Source organism: Vitis vinifera, chromosome 3, assembly GCF_030704535.1.
Source record: "Vitis vinifera cultivar Pinot Noir 40024 chromosome 3, ASM3070453v1".
In the NCBI taxonomy this organism is placed as follows: domain Eukaryota; kingdom Viridiplantae; phylum Streptophyta; class Magnoliopsida; order Vitales; family Vitaceae; genus Vitis; species Vitis vinifera.
Genome location: NC_081807.1, coordinates 4,550,363 through 4,566,396, shown reverse-complemented (window position 1 = coordinate 4,566,396; position 16,034 = coordinate 4,550,363). Strand labels below are relative to the sequence as shown.

The 16,034-nt window shown below is 35.3% G+C and overlaps 4 protein-coding genes across 14 annotated transcripts; 2 read left to right on the top strand and 2 right to left on the bottom strand.

Moving 5' to 3' along the window:
• Positions 1-94: 94 nt before the first annotated feature.
• Positions 95-1,683, bottom strand: LOC100243476 (uncharacterized). Its single transcript, XM_002281524.4, has 4 exons — positions 1,383-1,683; positions 789-1,111; positions 587-694; positions 95-503 (listed from the first exon to the last, which is right to left on the bottom strand). Exons 2-4 carry the CDS (start codon positions 1,092-1,094, stop codon positions 192-194), a joined length of 726 nt encoding a protein of 241 aa, XP_002281560.2. The 5' UTR covers positions 1,095-1,111; positions 1,383-1,683; the 3' UTR covers positions 95-191.
• A 965-nt stretch (positions 1,684-2,648) lies between these two features.
• Positions 2,649-7,145, top strand: LOC104878797 (B3 domain-containing protein Os01g0723500). Its single transcript, XM_010649499.3, has 4 exons — positions 2,649-3,115; positions 4,717-5,086; positions 5,319-5,689; positions 6,732-7,145. The coding sequence occupies exons 1-4, from the start codon at positions 2,873-2,875 to the stop codon at positions 6,963-6,965; spliced, it is 1,218 nt and encodes a 405-aa protein (XP_010647801.1). The 5' UTR covers positions 2,649-2,872; the 3' UTR covers positions 6,966-7,145.
• A 633-nt stretch (positions 7,146-7,778) lies between these two features.
• LOC104878798 (B3 domain-containing protein Os01g0723500) lies at positions 7,779-9,743 on the top strand. Of its 2 annotated transcripts, none has more exons than XM_019218122.2 (3): positions 7,779-8,357; positions 8,563-9,059; positions 9,322-9,743. In XM_019218122.2, the coding sequence occupies exons 1-2, from the start codon at positions 8,274-8,276 to the stop codon at positions 9,016-9,018; spliced, it is 540 nt and encodes a 179-aa protein (XP_019073667.1). In that variant the 5' UTR covers positions 7,779-8,273; the 3' UTR covers positions 9,019-9,059; positions 9,322-9,743. The 2 variants fall into 2 exon arrangements, with proteins under 2 accessions (XP_019073667.1, XP_010647802.1); XM_010649500.3 differs by having other exon boundaries at positions 7,780-8,357; positions 9,352-9,743.
• A 283-nt stretch (positions 9,744-10,026) lies between these two features.
• LOC100253709 (pentatricopeptide repeat-containing protein At3g57430, chloroplastic) lies at positions 10,027-15,266 on the bottom strand. Of its 10 annotated transcripts, none has more exons than XM_010649504.3 (5): positions 12,809-15,266; positions 12,211-12,265; positions 11,655-11,736; positions 10,530-10,717; positions 10,027-10,215 (listed from the first exon to the last, which is right to left on the bottom strand). In XM_010649504.3, exon 1 carries the CDS (start codon positions 15,123-15,125, stop codon positions 13,032-13,034), a length of 2,094 nt encoding a protein of 697 aa, XP_010647806.1. In that variant the 5' UTR covers positions 15,126-15,266; the 3' UTR covers positions 10,027-10,215; positions 10,530-10,717; positions 11,655-11,736; positions 12,211-12,265; positions 12,809-13,031. The 10 variants fall into 10 exon arrangements, with proteins under 10 accessions (XP_010647806.1, XP_059591866.1, XP_010647808.1 ...); XM_059735883.1 differs by having other exon boundaries at positions 11,689-11,736; XM_010649506.3 differs by having other exon boundaries at positions 11,655-11,852; positions 12,809-15,248.
• Positions 15,267-16,034: the final 768 nt, after the last annotated feature.

The following is a 16,034-nucleotide window of genomic DNA, read 5'->3' as shown; positions in this document are numbered from 1 at the left end:
TTACACAGAAATTTCCATTCTTCTACATCAACCATTTCCATGAAGTGGATTTCAAGAGTGTAAGAGTTGCTTAAGATAAATTGATCTGTAGTCTACAAGGCCTAATCCTTTACTCAGATAATTAAATTGGAACAATATATCAGTAACATCAGGCTAGCAATTGGTATCATATATTGGCTAGTCATACAGGCTTAGAAAAAATTGTCATATTGATCAATGATAGCATCACGTATGTTGGAATAGAGGCCATACAGTGAGTACTGTCGAAGGTTTTTCAGCTCATACCAGGAGTTAAGCGCTACAAGTTTCTTGTCGGTGCCTGAGAAGATCAACTGTATGCTGATGTTGCAATCTATAGAGCCTCCTTGGTTTTTACAGTGCGAGGATTTCACTGCACAATCCTGCTCATTTAGGCACACAAAAGCTGACGACTTGGAGCACTTTGAACACCCAAATTTCTTCCAGTAAAAGCTTTGGAGAGTCCCCTTCTTGAATTCGAGAACCTGTTGCGAAAATGAGTACTCACAACTACATTATCAAAATGCCCTGAAGGAGGAAAGGGAAAAAATTCCGTGAAGAAGCTTACCAGAGTGAAACTAGTTATGGTGTGTTGACCATCTGCAACAAGCACTGGGGTCGATCTTGCTGCATATTTCCGGCCAGCAAATGCCACCATGTACCCTCCATTCGAAATCTACGAAAAAACTAAGTCATTGAACTGAGTAGATGAAGAAACATTCATCAAACGTTAACCATAATATTCCGAAGATTTGAATGCAAACCCATACAGGATTGAAGTTGGTGCTATTGACAGTGAGGAGAGAGATCTCATCAACCTTTGGCCTAAAGACAGCAAGTTGGGAATTTGTGCTTGAGAGGGAGAGACGCCGGTCACAGGGAGAGAGTTGGGTTTGATTGAAAAAGAATGAGTCCTTTGTAGAAAATGCAAGGCCAAAGGTAAACCCATCAAACCTCTTAACCTTTGCATCCGAGCAAGGATCAAAAACATCATTTGTATCATCTGCTTCTGCAACTAACACTGCCATCACCGCCGCCACCACCACCATCACCATTTGTTTCTCCATGGCCATCATCCTTGATAGCTCTTTAACTAAGTAGCAGACAAACAGAAGAAACATTTAAGAACCCAATGTTAAAACTCCATCATCATCAACTTCAATCAGAGTATTACTATAAAATCCCCAACCCACCAAAGAAAAAGCCCTCAATTCAATCAAACATGCTGTAATCACCATAATAGAACAAAGTTCAAATTTCATCCTACTCATCAACAAGTAGAGATCCAAATTAATCCAACAAATCAACCCCAAGTATTTGCAGAGAACCAAAAAAAAAAAAAAAAAAAAAACCTAAAAGCATACCACGATTGAATGATATTTGGGGGTGATTCTATGGTCGATTCAATGTTCTTCCAAAACCAAAACCAGAGTTTCTTTATCTTTTTCATATATATTTCATCAATGAATTCGAAACCGAAAGAGACGGGATGAAATCAACGGAAATGGAACTCAGATGATATAATTGAGGAAGGAGATTGAGAGATTCGAAATAAGAATAGGTTGATTTTGGTTTATGGTAAAAATCCAAAGCTTATGCAACGTCTGATAACCGGTTGTTGAGGTGGCGCGAAACGGTTCTACTGGCGCGCCAGGTGGATCTTGTCCCAAAAGCGGTTATGGAAGTTGCTCGTTCACGTGAAAAGGTCACGACAATTTGGAATTTCTTTTCTAGAGAAAATTAGAATTTACCACCTTGTTCTTGGTTAATTTATTTAATTTTATTTTTAGAAAAAAAGAAGAAGTATGTTTTCATGTAGCCATAATATAATAATATAATTTATCTCTAATTTCTAATAAAAATTTAGATGATTAATGTTAAGAGAAATGCTTTTGCAACCTCTTGTGCTTGGAATATTTATAAAAATAATGAATTTTTTTTTTTTAAAAAAAAGAAAATATAGAAAATGAGAAGAAAAAACAAAAGTGTTATATTTTTTTTTATTAAATTATTTCAAAGAGCAAAAAAATTATCATTAAATATTTATTGTTAAAATCATTTGAAAAAAATAATAATTGAAAATCAACACAAAATCTAGTACCCCATGAGTTTCTTATTATGTTAATTGTCAATTCTTGATTATTACGATTTATGGGTAATTTGAATTATACAATATCAAGAAATATTACTTGTAGAACTTTAATATCCATGAGTTTATTAGCTGAACAATGATTGACACATACAATATGTGTAATTGTGTGGATTTTCATAACCATGCTGTGTCAAAATGAAATATGCATATTTGATTTCTTTCCTTATTATCTCTTCCACATATAAAATACCGGGGATTTAAAAAATATTTTTGAGAAAGGTTATGCATTACAAATTCAAGTTTTGTACTATTTGATTTGTTAAAAAAAAGTTTATATATGAAAATTATTACAATTAATTATAAAAATTCAAAATTATATTATGAAAAAACTATTTAAATTTATATCACTAATTACATGTAACAATTAATATTAATAAAAATGCACACTTCAATATAAAATAAAATTTGTATAATTTTTTAGGCTAATATATATATTAAAAAAGTTAATACAGACAGCTACTTAGTAGTTCGTGCAATGTGTGGTATTCACTGAAAAAGTTCACTGAGAAATCTGATGCAGTTTGGTAATTGAAGCATTACTTTTCTAGTTTTTCTGATTTTTTTTTAAAATGCAGAATTGGAGTTTGATACCTAGAATTGAATTGTGGTATCAATGGAGAAGTACTAAACTGCAACTCGTACCAAGAACCTTCAATCTCACCCAAAAAAAAAGGAAAAAAAAAGTGACAGAGAGATTGAGAAATGGTGAAGGAGAGGGAGAGGGAGAGGGAGAAGGAGAGAAAATGCACCGTAAAATCCAGCAAGGCACCCAAGAAAATGATGAAGAAAAAGGTGAAAAGAGAGGGGAAACCCACCAAGAAAATCTTCATAGCAACCAAAACAATGGGGAAGGAGGAGTCAGAAATGGACATTAAGGGATGGGTTTCAGACCTGAGGCCTTACTTCTTCAAGATTCTATATCCCGATCAAAGCCATGAGCACTTGGTAATCGCAGTTTTTTTGTTTTTTTTTTGTTAGTAGTTTTCTATTTTTACATTTTTATATTTCTTTAGGTTGGAAGTTTAGGGCTTGCTTTGTTGTTGCTAGATCTGAAATTAAGGAGTTTTTTATCAGTTTATTTTCTGTTTGGTTGCTGAGAAATTTGACGTAAAGGAAAAAGGATATTTGAAGTTGAACTGAAATTTCCAAGCAGGTATTCAAATAGGATTTACCATTAGAGAACCGTTGAGGGTATTTTAACGGGCATATGCGTGTTCTTTGACCACAATCCATGTGATGTGCCCTGTGATTCATTTTGTTCTGTTTGGTTGCTAAGAAACCTGAGGAAAAGTGAACAAGTGAAGAATTGAGCTCTATCCCTGTTCCGGTGTTACTTAATGATCAAGGCTTCTGTTAAGTAATGAGCAAGGCTTAATAGAGTAGATTTTTTGCACTTTCTGTCCAAAATGGGAAGATTTTTTACATTGTTGTGTTTCACTGTGGCTTTTGATAAAGAGAAACACCATATCAGACCATTTGATGTCTTGTTTGTAGCTTTAAGCATTTGACAGAAGTATATTCTATTGGATCATGCTGAAAAATGTGCAGCATTGTTGGGAAACTGTGGTTATGGTTATCTGTTCAAGGTAGATTGCTGAGGAGGAGACTCTGTAGGCTTGATTTCACAGGAGCCATCCCCTTACCTGATATGTATACTATGAGAACTTGATTACTATATAAACATGAATCTCTTTCTTGTTAAGATTTGCAGGGGTTGTTACCAATTTCTTTCAAGTGCATGGGTGGCATTTGGAGTAATAGGTGTTGTTTTTTACTCCACTAATGGCACTCCGGAAATGAACAGGATTGAAAGAGGACCAAACTGAGGAATGTTTTGTGCTTTTGAAGCAAATTCAGTGGCCTATTAAGTGTTCCAACTTCCAACTATGACCTGTTGCCATATGGGCATGCTGAGGCTTACTTGATTCCTAAAGTAGAGTAAACTATCTTGATTTTCTGTTAGAATTGGAGTCCATCCAGATGCCCCAGCATTTATTTTTTTGGCATCTTGTGGGTTCTCCCTTTTTCTGTTAAGGAGTTGTTAATGGGTTGGCATGGTAGCTTTGTGGGAAAGAAAAGAAGGAAGGTTTGGAGAACAACTCCTCTTTGCCTTTTGCGGACAATATGGAAACGAAACCGGAGGGCTGTTGAAACGGAGCAACGCTCTATCCAAGCTCTTAAGAATGTCCTAATTACTAATCTTTATTTGTAGAATTGAGGGTTTCTTCTTGGTGACGGGCAGAGAGGTCCATGTTCTTTGTTAGACTTTATAGAATGGTTGTGCTCCAAGTCTTAAAGTAGGGTTGTAGCTACTGTTGCTGTTTTTTTGTTCCTTACTTGTATACTTCCGGTATACTATGTTCGCCACATTAGTTTGACACTTTTTATTTCTATATATATATATATATATATATATATATATGTATGTATGTATATATACACACACTCTTGTTTAACTATTAAAAAAAAAAATTGATGTTCAGATTTCTTGTTGATCTTTTTTTCTTTTCATTCCAGTGATACTGACATCTATTTTTAAATTGTAGCGTATCCCACCACATTTCATGAAGCATTTGATGAAAGACACGTCTAACCGAGCAACCTTGAAGTGCTCATCCAGCAGATTTTGGAATATTGAATTGAGACCGGCTATAGGCAGCATGTATCTTCAAGATGGCTGGCAGCAGTTTCTAAAAGATAATTCTTTAGGAGACAGGGAATTCTTACTTTTCAGATATGATGGGAATATGTGTTTTAATGTTCAAATTTTTGAGAAAAATGGGTGTGAAAGAGGTGGCATGTCTGTCACTGGAAAACATAAAGAATTTGCTGTCGCCGAAGGAAAAAGGAAAAGAGGTAGACCACGAAAAATCCCTCTTGGTTCCACTCCCTTAAAGTCTTGCGGAGATGGCCCAGGTATGCAATTGAAATATTTCTTTTGTGCACAAACATGGGCATTTGCACGTACATGCATGTACACAATCCAAAGGCATATGGAGAGAAGAAAATAGGCATCTACCATCAAAAGGACATTAAATATCACATATCACATACATTCACTAAGTAGGCTCTTCAGATACATATACTCTCATAAGTCATAAGTATTATAAACTTGGAGTCACATTTTTCTATGTTTTACATATGACAGGTCAAAGCCATCTGCAACTGCAATCAGAGAAGTTTGAGAAAGTTAAAGAAGGGAAAAGCATCCTAAGGGAGATTAAAGACAAAGGCAAGGACAAAATTGACCTGTCCTTCCAGGAAGAGGATTCAGAAGTGAAGAAATTTAAAGATGACAATAACTTCCAGAGGAAGACTAGAACAGGATTGCATCTGCCTATCCTGAAAATAGATTCACACACTAGACCCTGTTCTTTGGAAAGGTTGCCTCCAGCTGAAGAAGTAGAAGAAGAAGAAGACACTGTTGGGTTTCAGAGAGTAGCTGAATCCTTTACCTCTGGTTTTCCCTACTTTCAAAGACGTTTGAAAAGGGCTTGTGTGGATAAGGTATTCATTCTGGTAAGCATTCTAGCCCTTTTTCCCTTTTGTTTTACCTTTTTTGTTGGTATAATTATTGGATATTAGTTTTGGTGAGTTGTGCCCTAATAGGGTGCAAACTGTATGAGAGAACCCTCTCCCCTTTTAAGTCCCTTCAAGTTGCATATGGTGCCTTCTTACCTTTTGTCCACACAGGTTGAATCAATGGTGTTTCTAATTCCTGAATTTAGATTATGTAGTTTCAATAGTCAAACTCAATTCACATTTTGCCAAATAGCATTTTTGTCCGGTTTCCTATTTAATCAGGTGTTTTCCAAAAGACAATATTCCTTAGTTTGCATGTGATGAGACTTTGTTTAACACCTGAAAAGTATTCGTGGACCTTAGGCTCTCGGTTTTGATCACTCTAAGCAGCATTCTCTCTATTGTATCCCCTTTTCCTTTTGGTGATTAGTTCAATGGTACATAATCCTACTCATAAGGGGGATGACTAGAAGCATACACTTACCTATCCAGTAGGTATCAAGTGAGCTCAGTCTCTATGGATTACTTTATCCTGCACATCAGAGGAAAGGTATTAGACAGGTTTTTAGTTCAAGGGAGGAATGGGAGCCATATATATTGCACATCACTACTTACCCGATCATGAATCATGGTCCTACTGAAGGATTCCATTTGTTTCCTCAGTTTAATGGACCAAATCCCTTGATTTTGGAGCATCTCTCCATCACTATGAACCATGTAATATACTATCATCCGCGTTATTAGCTTCTTATGTCTGCACATGTCTGGTATAATTGAGACCCAGCTAGCATCCACTTCATATAAAAACCTGTGTTCTTGCCACAACATGTAATGGTACATATAAGCTTATTGGTATAGTTCTGAAAGGCACCTTTAATGATAAAACCAAGGGTTTTATATGTACAAATATTTGCTGTCATTGGTAGTTTTTAAAACTTATGGGCTCCAACCACCAAAACTTCTTCTCTCATACATCTACATATACACACTTCCTAGGTTTGTTATATGTGAATTTACTTTTTGATTATCAATCATGCAGACCATCCCCACCTCTTTCTCTAGGGCACATCTCCAGAATATCAAAACTAGGATGGCTCTACGAAATCTACAAGGGGAAACTTGGGAAGTGAATTGTATTCCTACTGGAGGAAAGCATTATTTATGTGGCGGGTGGGCTGCCTTCGTACGTGGCAACAATCTGAAGACAGGTGATATCTGCATATTTGAGCTTGTGGGTCAAAATGAATTGCTGGTCAATATTTTTCCAAAATAAATCTGGTATGTTAAGCCTACAACTTACAGAAGAGTAGTGTGGCAACTCTTCCTCTTGTCTCAGTAGCCATCATGATTCTCCAGTCTCCTGAACTAAAAACTCTCTTTATGCTGTTGTATCAGTACCAATAATTAGTATTTTCACCTTTAATTTTATCTTAAGATTTGCATCTCTAGTCTAGTTGAACTGAGCTAGTGCTTAGTTTGATTTAAACATCATAGTTCTATCACAGCAACCAGCTTATGGTCATGGAATTGAATCTGGCTGATACCATTATAAATCCAATTTGCTTGGTGCAATGTACAATGTAGGGATTCCCCTCATTCAGTGATCATGATTTCTGGATTTTTGGAAACTTTGTAGACCGACAATGAGAGGAACACACCTTGTCTACCAAATTGAGTGGTTATCAGTATTCTAATTCTCTTCATGAGCACCAGTCTTTGAACCTTTTGAGTTTGAGGCCTTTACCCTGGGATTGCCAATTCAGAACACCCATCAAAGATGATTCGACAAAGGGTGACGCCGGTCATTCCGTAGGGGCTTGTTTGGTAATAGTTTTCTGTTTTTCAGAACAAAAAATTAAAAAAATACGTTTGATAATTAAAAACTATTTTCTATTTTCTATTTTTAAAAACAGAAAACAAAGTGTTTTCAAATAACATGTTTTAGTTATTTTATATTGTTTTCACTTGTTTTATAAGAGTTATTTTAAAAAATAAAATATCAAATATAAAAGTTATTATTAAAATATATTTAAAAATATGTTAAAAATATTTTAAGTTTTTAAACACTTTTATTCTATAAACATCAAAGAATAATTTTTAAAAATGGTTTAAAGTTTCTACGTAAACATAAATTAAATTATATTTTATTTTCCTTTATATTTTTTCACGATGTTAAACAAGAGAGAGAGAGATAGAGAGGAGAAAATCATTATTTTTGGAAACCGCCTTAATGAATAGAAGACAAATTACGATATGAATCAATCTCAACATCACTGCATTATAGTTTATGCATGAGAATGGATACATCTATATGAGCTGCAAGTTTGAACAGATATATGTTCAGATACCATGTATGGAAATATTCAACCCACCTGTCTTATCTCAACAATGCTCCCTTATTGAAACAACCCCCAACCCAGAAATCCATCTCTGCTTTTTCATTTGTTTGATATCATTTATTGGTTACAGCTTCAAACCCCAACACAAAACCTACTTCCTGAATCCTGCCTTTTCATTTCATTGTTTCCACCTCTTTTGAGTGTCAAAACTTACAGGTTCAAAAGCTTCAAACAGACAAACGATGGAGAAGGAAAGCCTGAAGACTGAAGATGCTAGGCCTCATTTCTTCAAGATCATCCATGGAGAAGATGTCAAACGGCATCTGGTACTTCCCTTTTTTCTCATTTATATGAATCTTTGCCTTTGACCCAACAATAGGATTGTTGATGCCATGCATTTCCTCAGTTTGATTCTGAACTTCATATTGATTTGAACTTCTTTTGATCTTAGTAACAGTCATGCTACCCCTTCTGTAAAGTTTTTTTTTTTTCCTGTTTATTTGATGATTAAATTTTCTCTTCTTGGTCCAGCGGATCCCTCCAGCTTTCATGAAGCATCTGTCACAAGAAATGTCCAATAGAGCAACACTAACTGGTCCTTCTGGTAGCCAATGGCGTGTTACAGTATCTACGGATGCAAATGGCACTTATCTTCAAAAGGGGTGGAAGCAATTTATGAAAGAGAACAACCTGGGAGACAGTGAGTTCTTGACTTTTAGATATGATGGAAATATGCAGTTCTATGTCAAAATTTTCGATAAGAGTGGGGTTCAAAGACTAGCAGCCCTTGTTTCTGGTAACAGAACACAAGAAGGAACAAGAGTCAGTAATGGAAAAAGGGCTCAAGGTAGACCAAGGAAAAGCCCAGTTGGTTCACTGAATCCCCATAAATTGCAGCTCCATAATTCTGAAGAGGGTTCAGGTGGAAGTTCTGGGATTGTGAAAACAGATGGGTCTTTCACCTCCAAATCTCCCCCCACTTCATGATTGGTATGACCCAGTCCAATGTGGAGAAAACTTTTCTCCTGGTAAGTAGTGTTCTAATTCTTCTTTGGTTTCCAACTTTTCTCTTGGTAAGTAGTGTTCTAATTCTTCTTTGGTTTCCTTTGCATTTTTAACTGCGGTGTTGATAGTAAAGACAACTGATTCAGAAACTAATGTCCTGTAACATAATTTCATATACAGATAAAGTAAAAAAGGAAAAGCAATGGATGGTTTTGTGCATTTAGAATTTTGATGATTTAATGTTGCAAATAATGCTCCTAAATTTCCTATTTTCTTGTTCATAAGTGACTTACAGATAGGATGTCATTCATGCAGCGCATCCCCCAATCCTTCTCTGCTGCTGGCCACTTTCCTCCATCAAAGATGAGGGTTGTCCTGAGGAATTCAGCAGAGAAAGCTTGGGATGTGAGTTGCATCTATCATGCAAGAAGGCATTACTTTTCTAGAGGATGGGCTCCCTTTGCACGCTATAACAATCTCAAGCAAGGTGATGTCTGCATATTTGAGCTTGTCAATAAAGATGAAATGCAGGTCCATGTTTTATGATTGATCAAGGTGTTGACATAGGGTTTTGTATCTGTCTTTGCTAATTGTTACTTGACCTATCTTAAAAGTAGAACTGTGCCAAGGCACAAAAACAGATTCAGTGCTGCTATCTGATGTAATGTATGAGATCAATTATTATCTTTACATCTTGGATTAGTTTCTGCTTCTTTCCATTTAGCTTCTTACTTTATCAAAGCACTGTAGGAACTGAATGAGATATACTGAAATGCATAAACAAAAAACTGATGCACATGGGTGATCTCATTTTCACCCAGGTATCTGTCCAGTACCTGTGGAAACAATAATAAAATCCATTGAATTAATTATCTAGGATTACTATTCACTGCCATCATTTTTCCAACTGTTCAGAAAAAAATCATGACAGAAGAATATAAACTTTATGGTGCATTGCATTAAACAAAATGAGATTAAAACAGGCCTTGATGAAAGAGAAAAGAAAAGATTCTGATGAAAAGAAAACACTAAGAAAAGATAATACACTATTCCAAATTTCCAACAGTAAAATTTATCTGCATATCATATGCATATAAAGAAATCCATAACCATATAAAATTTAGAAAACTTCTGCACGTGATATCTTGTAACACACCCAAAGTTGTCATAAAAATGCATCTGCAAATTCAATTAGAAGCAAAAGTTAGCTCAAGTATCCATTTCCTTTCAGTTTCTGAGGCAGGTGTCTCCTCAATACAAGACATCTATCTATCATAATATCAATTAAAATCTTGATAGGAAAGAGAATATGTAAGAACTCACAAGCAGAAATAACTAGTTTCTTGTTCCCTAGTTATATATGCATTAGGAATTAAGATGGTGTTTAGTTCCTGTCATCTCTGTTCCTTGTTTCCATCATTACTTGCCACAACTAACTTCACACTCTTGCAGCTACTTAAACCATAAATTAAAACCTTGAACTGTGAACTAACCTGAAAACCAGAAAGTTTACTTTCCGGCCCTTCCTAGAATTTCAGAAGAACAGGTTGTTTTAAATGCTTCACTTTTAGCTGCCACAATCTCTGAGAGTTCTTATAACGAAGTATTTTCCAGTAAACATCACACTGAAATGCCCTAGAAAGGCTGGCTGTATTTTGCTGCAAAGGAAAGTTCGGTTGACCTGTCGATGCAGTCAAGCACAAGAAGTTACACATGACAATGCAAAATAAAAATATTTATTTCCAAAGTAGACAAATTAGATTGAAAATATTTGCAGAGTAGTTTCCATAAATTAGATTATTTTGATAAACCATGGGAAAATCAAAGAAGCAATACAAAAACGAATCATAACCACTGTGGGCCTTGTCTAAGCTTTACCGTAAATGCCCTTTCCTTTCATGCTATTGTAATTGAAAATGTTAGGAATATGAGGTGTAGTTGGCATTTGGAGAACAATACGCAATGAGTTTCCCATTAGGCTCTTTACTTGGTTAAAATATGAAATTTGCCCAATAAATCATCTTGTATGTTCATTTGTAATATTTTTTTTCATGGATCTTTTACCACTTATCCTTTTCCTTCTTTAAAACTTTCAAAAGACTGTATGGGTAGGATGTTCAAGGTTAATATTTGTCTCGAGATTATAACACCAAATCTGTTGTTCCTATGCATGGGTGCAAATTTCTAAAACAGATGGGGATATATTGCAAAGAAAAAGGGTATTTTCAATGTGTATTGAAACGATTAAGATTAGGTCAAGTCTGACCATAGTTATATTATAAGGTTAGGTGTTTTCAGGTGTTTCAAAGTATATGCATTTGTTGGAAAGCCTAATTCATGATGGTTATCAAGAAAGAATCTGTATACAAGCGTAAATACAGATAAAATGCAGGCTGCAAAATCAGTTGGTTTTCTTATACTGTCTTTGTCATTCAGCATTATTAGTTCTAAAAGAAAGAAATGCATTTGATTGTGAAAAAAGCTATGCATTTTTTAGATAAAGAAAAGTGTATACAATCTTGGGATTTCAGAGATTTGATGGTGTTGTATCGTTTATTATATTTCCACACATTTCATCTTTATCTCTATCAAATATTGTACTCATAAGCTTACATTACCTTCGCAACAAAGAGGTAAAAGAGGGGCCCTTACAATGTGAAACCTGTGTGGCACCCTGTGGTGGAGAGCTTGGAGAAGAGGCTGCAAGATGGGAAAGACAGCATCATCAGAGGCAGGCAGAGAAGATTCTAATTAAGAACACTTTGTTGTGTTTGTCATTTTATGTCTTCATTCACTATTTGTTGTTGGTTGAAACCCTGGATTCATTATATAAAGCCAAAATTCATTATTCATAGAATGATAGAGGGGGCATAAATGATCCATGATGAATGAAAAATTAATTATTTAGGAAAAAGGAAGTATCATTCTACCGGAAGCACTGTGCAAAAGACAATGTGAAATAAAAAAATTCATAAAAGTCAAAAGAATTCATAATTATGTATGAAGTATCCATTGTTGCTTAAACATTCTGTGGTTCATACACTAGTTTAAAGAAGCTCAATTTTACAAATAATGAGAAGTAAAAGAAACTATATAAAGGATAATTTGGAATTAAATAATAAAGGGAACATATAAGTGATTTAGAGAACTATAGAAAAGACAAAGAACCCATACCCATGTTGCCTTCTTCCATTCCTTTCCATTTTGTGTTGATCTTTTCGACATTCTCCTATCCAAGCACAAGTTCAAGAAATTGAAAATTTTGACAGACTAAACAATTTCTTCTGCTGTTGAATCAAGGATTGAACTCAACTAGAAAAATCTTACCCAAACATTTAGTTCATCTGAATGAATCCCTTTATAACTCTATCTTCAGCAATCAAAATTCATGTTATAACTGTTCCTCATAGCCATATAACTTATGCACGTGATCACATCTTCCAAAATCCATTCTAAATACTTTGTTCACATCATTTTGGACTTCCACAAGGACAGTTGTTTATAAGTTGGTATAGCTATGAGCAATGAACAGTAATACACACAGAGCAGCAAAGTGATTTGATTTTTAAAGGTGTCAAAAGTATAAGAGGAAGGTAGAAAAGAACATGATAAAACTAAATAGATTGAAGGATTTAATGGAAGATGTGGCTCTAGATAAAGTTGAAAGGTGAAAAAGACATGCAGCCAACCCCAAGTGGTTGGATTAATACTGAGTTAGAATTTCAATCAGGTAAAATGAAGCCTCCATTTTCAATACACATATTGCCCATACCAATTATAATAAGAAACTGTTCTGATTGCATCGGAGGGAGTAGTGGATTGAAAGAATAATCCTGTCCTTTGACAGCACTTCACTAATCAAATTCAGAAGGCTTAATTGCTTTCCCTGCATGCATCCACAGATTAGTAATAGAAGTGCAGCTAGCTAAGATTAGAATGAGCATATACCTGAGCAAGATGACTCCCGGATGAATATATGCATAGCGTTCTTACAGTTACCAATAGTCTCTGCAAGAACAAACTCCATCTTGGAAAACATGGAACCGGTTGGCATCTTTAATAACAAGTACTCTTCCAAAAACTTTGGAAACAAACTTGCTAGCAGTGTGGCAATCATCGCAGGTGCGCAGATTCTTTGTTATCCTAATGATTGTCTCTGGCTTGGTTCTCATCAACCCAAAGGCAATGGCCATCTTTTCACTGTGATGATACAAGATATCCTTCTTCATATCATCTGAAACATCTTGGAGTAGAACATTAGTGTTGGGTACATAACCTGCTTTTTTTATTTTCAAGATTAGGCCCTTTAAAATCCCTTCAATTTTGAAGTACTGAGGATGATCTTTTTCTCCTGCCATGAATGTATAAATTTCTTGATTTATCTCAATTGAACTAAAGCCTGGGTCCTTCTTCATTCTCTTTGATCTCAGTGATGCTCTGGTCATCTTTACACCCTCCCAGTTTCCTGCCAAAGCATACATGTTTGAAAGCAGAACATAATACCCAGCATCATTTGGCTCCATCTCAAAAATTTTCTGGGAAATCTCATGCCCCAACTTTATGTTACCATGAATTCTACATGCACCAAGCAAGGTGCTGTAAACATCAAAATCCGGCTGGAATGGCATGTTATTAATGAATGAATAAGCAGCATCTAGTTGCCCTGCACGGCCAAGAATATCAATAACACAAGCATAATGTTGCAAATTGGGAATGACATGCGAGGTTTTGACCATATGATAAAAAATTTGGAGCCCTTCATAAACCATCCCAGCATGACTACATGCATACAAGACACTGACAAAAGTTGATTCATCTGGATCTAGACCTGAACCCTTCATTTGCAAGAAGAGATCAATTGCATCTGTACCATACCCGTTCATCCCATTACCAGCAATCATAGCATTCCAGCACACAACATCCTTTTCTCCCATCCCATAAAAAAACCTTTTTGCATCTTCCAAGTTTCCACAGTTTGCATACATGTCTATAACAGCAGATCCTACAAATATATTATTTGCAAAACATGTTTTTATAGCCAATGCATGAACTCGTCTACCTTGTTGCAAAGCTCCTGAATGGCTGCAGCTTGAAAGAATACCCATCAAAGCAATAGAATCTAATTTTAAATTTTGTATTCCCAACATTTTATTGAAATGTTTGATGGCTCTATCCCAATGTCGACCACTTGAAAAGCCTGTTAGCATTAGTGTCCATGCAGCCACATCCTTCACAGACATCTCACTAAATACACGATGAGCATCATCAACACAATTGTGACTTACATATATATCCATTAGAGCAGTTTTAATATGTTTATCATTCTCATACCCAGTCCTAATTATAAAACCATGGATTCCAGTTCCCACCTGCAAACAACCCACACTCAAAGAAGCAGGTATCAAACTCATTATCGTATAGAAGTCCACTAGCAACCCTTTTCTCCGCATCAAATTAAAAAGATCAATCGCTTCCTCAGAAAACCCATGATCAGAATAACCTGAAACAATCGCATTCCACGTAACAACATTTCTCTCTGACATACTCTCAAACAACTGCCTCGCAACACCCATGCACCCAAATTTCGAGTACATGTCAACCAAAGCCGTCTCCACAAACACATTACCTTCAAAACCACCCCGAACCCAAAAACAGTGCACTGATTTCGCAATCCGGATCAACCCTAGATTAGCAAAAGCAGGCAAAACACTCGAAATTGTAACGGCATTGGGCTTAAAGTTACCCATAATCATCTCGCGGAACACATCAATCGCCTCAACAAAACAGTCATTTTTAGCAAGCCCAGATATCAAAATTGTCCAGGAAACCACATTCTTGTACGGTGTATGGTGAAAAATCTGCTTGGCGTCAGCCAAAAGCCCACAGTATACGTATGCGTTCATCAAACTGTTGGAGAGGAAGGTGTTGTGGGTGAGGCCAGAGGTGATGATTTGGGCATGAATTTGTTGAAGGGGTTTGAGATCTTTGAGTTTCCGTAGAATTGAAGCGTGTGGTTGAGCTAGGGGAGATAGCCGTTGAGTGGGATTGGAAGAAAGGTGACGATAAAAATTGAAATTGACAGGGGGCATTTTGGGTGGGAAAATAACAGTTATTGACAGTTGGAAATTGCTTTTTCAATCCACTGTGTTGTTAAAGTGAAAATTGCAAATGTTGATGGCAAGGCCCCCTTTATCCAGTGGGATGGGAAAAGGGCTCACAATATTATATCCAAATTCATAAAGGAAAAAAATTATGAAAATGGTTGTGTTCTCACATTTATTCATTTTCAAGGGAAAAATAAAATAAAAAATAGAATTAATTTGTGTTTAATTTTATTTAAAATTTGAATAGATTTAGTTGAAATTTCAAATCAATGGATATCAGGCATATTTAGATGTAATTGAAATTTTAAATCAATGAACATTAGGTATGTTTAACTAAAAAATATCAAGGAAGTGAATAAAATTAACTCATGAATAATATCAAGTGTTAAATGTATTTATTTTCATATATTGAAAATATTTATAATATTATATATATTTCTCCTTTTAAAATTTTAAAATTGATCATTTTTTTAATTTAAAAATTATCATTTTGAAAAATAATAACATTTATCATAATTGGCTACCACAATAAGAATTTAATTATGTATGATTGTTAACAAATTGCTAGAAATTTTTTAAATTAACACTTACGCTTGGGGCTCAAACCAATTTCAATAGGAATTTGGGTGGTTTGGGTCTAAAAACAGATAATATTTACACAGTTGGAGGTATAGATTATCACAAATAGTATCAGAGCCAATCTCTGACTCGGTGTGCTGGTTTATTTGACTCCGTGAAAAGTGTTTGTCTATTTGGTCTCATAAACGTGTGAAACATAACTCAATGTGAGTATTTATTTGACTCCGTAAGAGGTGTTTGTCTATTTAGTCTCATAAACGTGTGAAACGTAACTCAATGTGAGTATTTATTTGACTCCGTAAGATGTGTTTGTCT